Source organism: Oratosquilla oratoria, chromosome 23, assembly GCF_046742065.1.
Source record: "Oratosquilla oratoria isolate Oo_2021 chromosome 23, ASM4674206v1, whole genome shotgun sequence".
Lineage (NCBI taxonomy): Eukaryota > Metazoa > Arthropoda > Malacostraca > Stomatopoda > Squillidae > Oratosquilla > Oratosquilla oratoria.
Genome location: NC_134799.1, coordinates 45,450,080 through 45,456,048, shown reverse-complemented (window position 1 = coordinate 45,456,048; position 5,969 = coordinate 45,450,080). Strand labels below are relative to the sequence as shown.

Below are 5,969 nucleotides of genomic sequence, written 5' to 3'. Positions count from 1 at the left end.
ATATACATATATACATATATATATACATATATACATATATACATATATACATACATATATACATATATACATATATACATACATATATACATATACATATATATATATACATATATACATATACATATATGTATATATATATATATATATATATATATATATATATATATATAATATATTTCCCTTTACATTTTGCAGGCAGGAGGGAGATGGGAAGGAAAGGAAACAGGCAGGCAGGCAGGAGGGACATGGAAAGGAAAGGAGACAGGCAGGCAGGAAGGAGAGGGGAAGGAAAGAAGACAGGCAGGCAAGAGGGAGAGGGAAGGAAAGAAGACAGGAAGGCAGGAGGGAGAGGGAAGGAAAGAAGACAGGCAGGCAGGAGGGAGAGGGAAGGAAAGAAGACAGGCAGGCAGGAGGGAGAGGGAAGGAAGGCTGACAGGCGGGCAGGAGGGAGAGGGGGAAGGTAAGAAGGGAGAGGGGGAAGGAAGGAGATAGGCTGGCAGGAGGGAGAGGGGTAAGGAAGAAGATAGGCAGGCAGAAGTGAGAGGGGAAAGGAAGAGGGGAAAGGAAGGAGATAGGCTGGCAGGAGGGAGAGGGGAAGGAAAAGAGATAGGCAGGCAGGAGGGAGAGGGGAAGGAAAGGATATAGGCAGGCAGGAGGGAGAGGGGAAGGAAAGGAGATAGGCATTCAGGAGGGAGAGGGGAAGGAAAGGAGATAGGCAGGCAGGAGGGAGAGGGGTAAGGAAAGGAGACAGGCAGGCAGGCAGGAAGGAGAAGGAGAAGGGAAGGAAAGGAGACAGGCAGGCAGGAAGGAGAGGGGAAGGAAAGGAGACAGGCAGGCAGGAAGGAGAGGGGAAGGAAAGGAGACAGGCAGGCAGGAAGGAGAGGGGAAAGAAAGGAGACAGGCAGGCAGGAAGGAGAGGGGAAAGAAAGGAGACAGGCAGGCAGGGGTGAGGGGGGAAGGCAGACAGGCAGGGGTGAGGGGGGAAGGCAGACAGGCAGGGGTGAGGGGGGAAGGCAGACAGGCAGGGGTGAGGGGGGAAGGCAGACAGGCAGGGGTGAGGGGGGAAGGCAGACAGGCAGGGGTGAGGGGGGAAGGCAGACAGGCAGGGGTGAGGGGGGAAGGCAGACAGGCAGGGGTGAGGGGGGAAGGCAGACAGGCAGGGGTGAGGGGGGAAGGCAGACAGGCAGGGGTGAGGGGGGAAGGCAGACAGGCAGGGGTGAGGCAGACAGGGAGGGAGAAGCTGGAAGTCAAGAAGGATGTCGGGCAGGAGCTGGAAGGCAAGAAGGATAGCAGGTAGGCAGGTAGGCAAGAAGGATGGCAGGTATGCAGGAAGGCAAGAAGGATGGCAGGTAGGCAGGAGGGTGATAGACAAGAAGGATGGCAATCATGTAGGAGGGGTGAAGTAAGAATGGGGGAAGGAAGTGGCAAGTAGGATGGGGGAGATGATGGATCCGGGTGAAAAACTCAGTTTTATACGAAATCAGTCAACTCACCTTCATAAAGCCAAGTCAGCAACTGCTTCGTGATCGATGCAGACATGCTGACCTTCATGGTCGACCTAATCCTCCAGGCTCCCTCTTCGAAGTCGTCCTTGTATCCCATGAAAGTTTTCAAAACACTCTTTTCTGTAGTAGCTTTGTCCACTGCCACGCTGGAGGTTGTGGGGTGGGAATAGTTGGGTGGGGGAGAGGGAGGGGTTATGGTGATTGGAGGTTTGAATAATGCTGAGGAGCAAGATGGGGAGGAGGTGGCGGAGGCGGCAAGGTAGGAGGGTTTGGGAGTAAAGTCGAGATGTCGGCGGGCAGCAGAGGGCGAGGGCCACTTGTTGCAGGAGGATGTGGGAGTGAGAGGGCGCCGCTGGAGATCGGTCGAGGCGGCTCGGGGCGACTGTCTCTCTTGTGAAGGCCTCGTCTGCTGACCTGTGGTCTTAAAAGGCGATCTGCCCCGACTGGGTGACTCCCTCTGGACTCTGAAACCCCTAGGCGAGGCAGGTAATCCGGTTGGCCCTCTGGCTCCGGAGGGCTTAACAGGCGAAATCCGAACCTCTCGGGTGGAGAAGGTCGTTAACCTTTTAGTTGGGGACACCAGGGTCGGGGTCATCGTTCTCTTGCTACGGATTTGGCTCCTGATGTAGAGTGGTGGCACGGCTCCTACTCTACAGGAGGGGCTGTTCTCCCTGTAGGACGTGTCCGACGAGGGTTCGGGAGAGGTGAGCGCCTGGGAGTGGTACCCAGAGGAAAGGCTGTCACTTCGATCACTACGTCTATTTTGGCCAAGTTCCACTTTTAGGTTCTCCTTGTCGCTGGCTGGGGACAATAAGAGCGGTTCTTCCTCGTGCTGTAGGTCATTCTCCTGCGCCTTTAAAAGACTGGAGCGCGCACGGAGTATGCATTTGTGGGCAGGAATTTCTTTTTTGTCACTGGTAATGAGGAGGACATCTGCACGCTCAGCCGTCCTCTCCCGAAGCAAACCCAACTCCGTCGCCAGACACGCCAAGCTGTCCACGGAGCGGGCGATGGTGCTAGAGGAGATGAAAAACTGCAGATAGAAGTTCAGTGTTTTCTCCTGCAGCAACTTGAGGGAGGTGATAGAGATGCGTGAAATCAGTTTCCCGCGCCAAATCTCATCCTCTCGCTTGGAGGGTCTTAATATTTTCTCCAGCTCATCTCGCCCACTTATGCCCATAACTATACTTATGGAGGGGCTGGTCACACTCGACCATAGACACTTTACTTCAAGGCTGACGTTCCGACACTCCAATGGTTCATCGTAATTGTCATTGTCGTTTTCTTTCTGGAAAGGCCTGACCACAACTTCCCACTTCGTGCGTAACCCATTCACAGAAAGTGGGAATTCAAAGGAGGGGCATTTGTTGTTAGGGGTGATTTTGTGGAAGTCTTCTATTTGGAAATTATATTGAATCACGCTCTCGCCTATTTCGACGTGTGTCATCTTGGCGTCTGAAAATTGTAAAATGAAATATAAACACTTAGCGAAAAATGGTAGCCTTGTTATTATCGTAATTTCCAATCTTGAGTTTTCTATATTTCACCACTTGCTATTGCTTATTACTCATAAAATGTTCTAAGAAAGGCGAGTTATTACACAATATACAATTTACCCAATTAACAATTTTGATCAAGCACTATCAGAAAAAAATAACGTCAACAAGAAATATATTATCAATAATCTTACCTGAACCTATCGGTCTTCTCAACCTATTTTACTGCATAATAATAATACGACACACACAGTTTTATGCGCTAAAATCACGATTCACTACAGGAACGAGTATTTGTTCAGCCACTAGAATAAGTATTTTGAAGAAATAGGCTCTCTGGACAAGAGAAATAGTGTCAAATAAAGAGCACCAGTAGGTACAGACGTTTAACAATTTCAAACGCTGTCACTAACGGTTGGTGGACGAGTGACGGAGTCAGCTGATTCTCATAAGTGAACAATACATTTCAAATTTGTTCGTTTAATGTGTCTGTTGTACGCCTTATTACGCTCTTTTGACACATCGTGTGTTTTATATTAGTCCTTATGTTTTTAGTCACATACGTTGTTCAGTTCATAATAAATTTTCAATAAAGTTATATAGGAAAATGCCAGCTCAAGCTTTTAATATATACGAACACAAAGTATCCACATGCCCGAACACAGCCAAACAATCAACACTCACAAGCACACACACACACACAAACCATAAATGCAAAAATAAATAATAAACAAATAAATAGATAAATGAATAAATAAACAAATAAATAAGTGAAAAATAATATATATATATGTATATATATATATATATATATATATATATATATATATATATATATATGTATATATATATATATATATATATATATATATTATATATATATATATATATATATATATATATATATATATATATATAATAATAATAACATCAAAGTCATAAAATACATACTATCAACTCCAACGACTAGTTTAATATATGAAGTTCAATAACAATAGTCACTACCTGAACAACGACTACTTATTACTTAGAAAGAGCCCCTACAACCTTACAACGAACGTACGTACATTCATTCATACATACTATCAATTCCAACGACTAGTTTAAGACATGAAGTTCAAGAATAATAGTTATTGTACCTGAATAATGACTACTTAATAAAACAGAGGCCCCACAACCTTGCACATAATCATGATATAAGGTGGGTGTTATCACGGGGTGACGTATCACCTTATCTGCGATGACGAAGACCTTTAGCTACTTTCTCTTTCACTCGTAACGCCTATCAATCCTATAATCCTACCGTAGCTAATTAATCTTTATATTTTTCTTCCACTGCACTTTGCTCACTCGCTCTCTTCTGTCCTTTCTTTCACTCGAGGCACACTGTCCATATCCATCGGCCAACACCCGTTCGCCCCCTTCGTTTACAGCAGTGGTTCTTAACCTTTTTTGGCAGCGACCCAAAATTTTGCACAAATCAAGCATCGCGACCCAAGCCTACATAGATATACGAATTGTCTTTATAAGTAATATGATTATGCTTTTAAAAGCGGGTTACAGAAACAAAATTACATGCTGGGATGTTTATTAATACAAGTAGCACATATAATTAACAGTGATATATGAAAAAAATATACAAACATATAATTGCTAGCCTCACAAAACAAAAAAGGTATGTTTGGGTTTCATGTTATAAAATTAAATAGGATAATTAGACTGTGATATATCCCTGTAGAGAAAGAAATTCAAAATTATTCACAACTTGACATGTAATGTGCTACTACTCTTATAATCAGTGAGAGCCTTGACAATGGAGCGTATTGACCAGCTCCTCAAATCTGGGTGATTTTGATGTTAGACTGCATCTTAGATCATCCTCAGGTTGTAGGCGGTTTCTGTACTTGGTCTTCGTGATTGTCAGGGCAGAAAATCCTGCCTCACACAAATATGTTGTAGCAAATGGAAGGAGGGCTTTTATGGCTTCACCTCCAAGAATTGGTTTTTCTTTGTACACTTTTATCCAAAATGAGCTTAGTGATTCATGTTGCCTTTTAAAATCATAATGAAGTGCTTCATCACTCTGGATCTCAATAAGCTGCTCCTGTAGGTTGTTGATGTTTGAAATTTCCTCAGCTAGGTCTTCAGCTTCAATGTTGAATGGGTTTCTGATCCAACTGTATTTATGTGCATTTTCTGGAATGTAATGGTCAAATTCTGTGACAAGCTTGGACATGTGTTGCACAATAATGTCTTGGACTTGGCTAAGAGAATAGTTTTCGTTCTCCAGAAGTATATTTAGGGAGGGAAATGATGCTGTTTTTCCTGCCTTTACTTTATTCATCCACAACTTCAGTTTTCCTTTGAATTATGTCAGTTTCTCAGAAAGCCCAACTAATGTCTGATCCCGACCTTGCATTGACATATTCAGGGAATTAATCTCAGCAAATATATCTGCAAGATATGCTACTTGCATCAACCAGTTTGAATCTGAGAATTTGTGGGCCAATTGATGTTTCTTTTCAGCCAGAAACATCTCGGTCTCAGTACGCAAATCAAGCAATCGTTGAAGAACCTTTCCTCGTGACAACCACCTAACTTCAGAGTGGTACAACAGATGCATATGTGTAGAATCAAAGTCAGAGCACATTTGAGAGAATAACCTAGAGTTGAGAGCCCTAGCTTTGATGAAATTAACGATCTGAATTACCTCCTGCATCACCTTCTGCAAATCATTTGACAGTTTCTGAGCAGCAAGATTTTCACGGTGGAGGAGACAGTGAACAATCCACATATGGATTTTCTTTCTTAACTCGAGCAGTAAAACCATGACGCGCTCCTAACATTGCTGGTGCACCATCGCAACAAACGTTATAACACTGTTTCCAGTTAAGTCCTTCTTCGCTGAAGAATGAATCCAGCATCATGAAAATATCCTCTCCTGTTGTTGTGGTTTGCAGTGGCC

The 5,969-nt window shown here is 43.9% G+C and overlaps 3 protein-coding genes across 3 annotated transcripts; all 3 read right to left on the bottom strand.

The window, feature by feature from the left end:
* Nucleotides 1-1,473: 1,473 nt before the first annotated feature.
* On the bottom strand, nt 1,474-3,517 carry LOC143037787 (uncharacterized). The gene is made up of 2 exons (XM_076206340.1): nt 3,199-3,517; nt 1,474-2,963 (listed from the first exon to the last, which is right to left on the bottom strand). Exon 2 carries the CDS (start codon nt 2,953-2,955, stop codon nt 1,474-1,476), a length of 1,482 nt encoding a protein of 493 aa, XP_076062455.1. The 5' UTR covers nt 2,956-2,963; nt 3,199-3,517.
* Nucleotides 3,518-4,799: 1,282 nt separating this feature from the next.
* Nucleotides 4,800-5,240, bottom strand: LOC143037786 (protein FAM200A-like). The gene has a single exon (XM_076206339.1). It carries the CDS (start codon nt 5,238-5,240, stop codon nt 4,800-4,802), a length of 441 nt encoding a protein of 146 aa, XP_076062454.1.
* Nucleotides 5,241-5,372: 132 nt separating this feature from the next.
* On the bottom strand, nt 5,373-5,723 carry LOC143037785 (protein FAM200A-like). The gene has a single exon (XM_076206338.1). The coding sequence runs from the start codon at nt 5,721-5,723 to the stop codon at nt 5,373-5,375; it is 351 nt and encodes a 116-aa protein (XP_076062453.1).
* Nucleotides 5,724-5,969: the final 246 nt, after the last annotated feature.

Excerpts from the sequence above, each read along its gene's own strand:
- LOC143037787 (XM_076206340.1), bottom strand. The coding sequence starts at position 2,955 with ATGACACACGTCGAAATAGGCGAGAGCGTGATTCAATATAATTTCCAA.
- LOC143037786 (XM_076206339.1), bottom strand. The coding sequence starts at position 5,240 with ATGTCCAAGCTTGTCACAGAATTTGACCATTACATTCCAGAAAATGCA.
- LOC143037785 (XM_076206338.1), bottom strand. The coding sequence starts at position 5,723 with ATGCAGGAGGTAATTCAGATCGTTAATTTCATCAAAGCTAGGGCTCTC.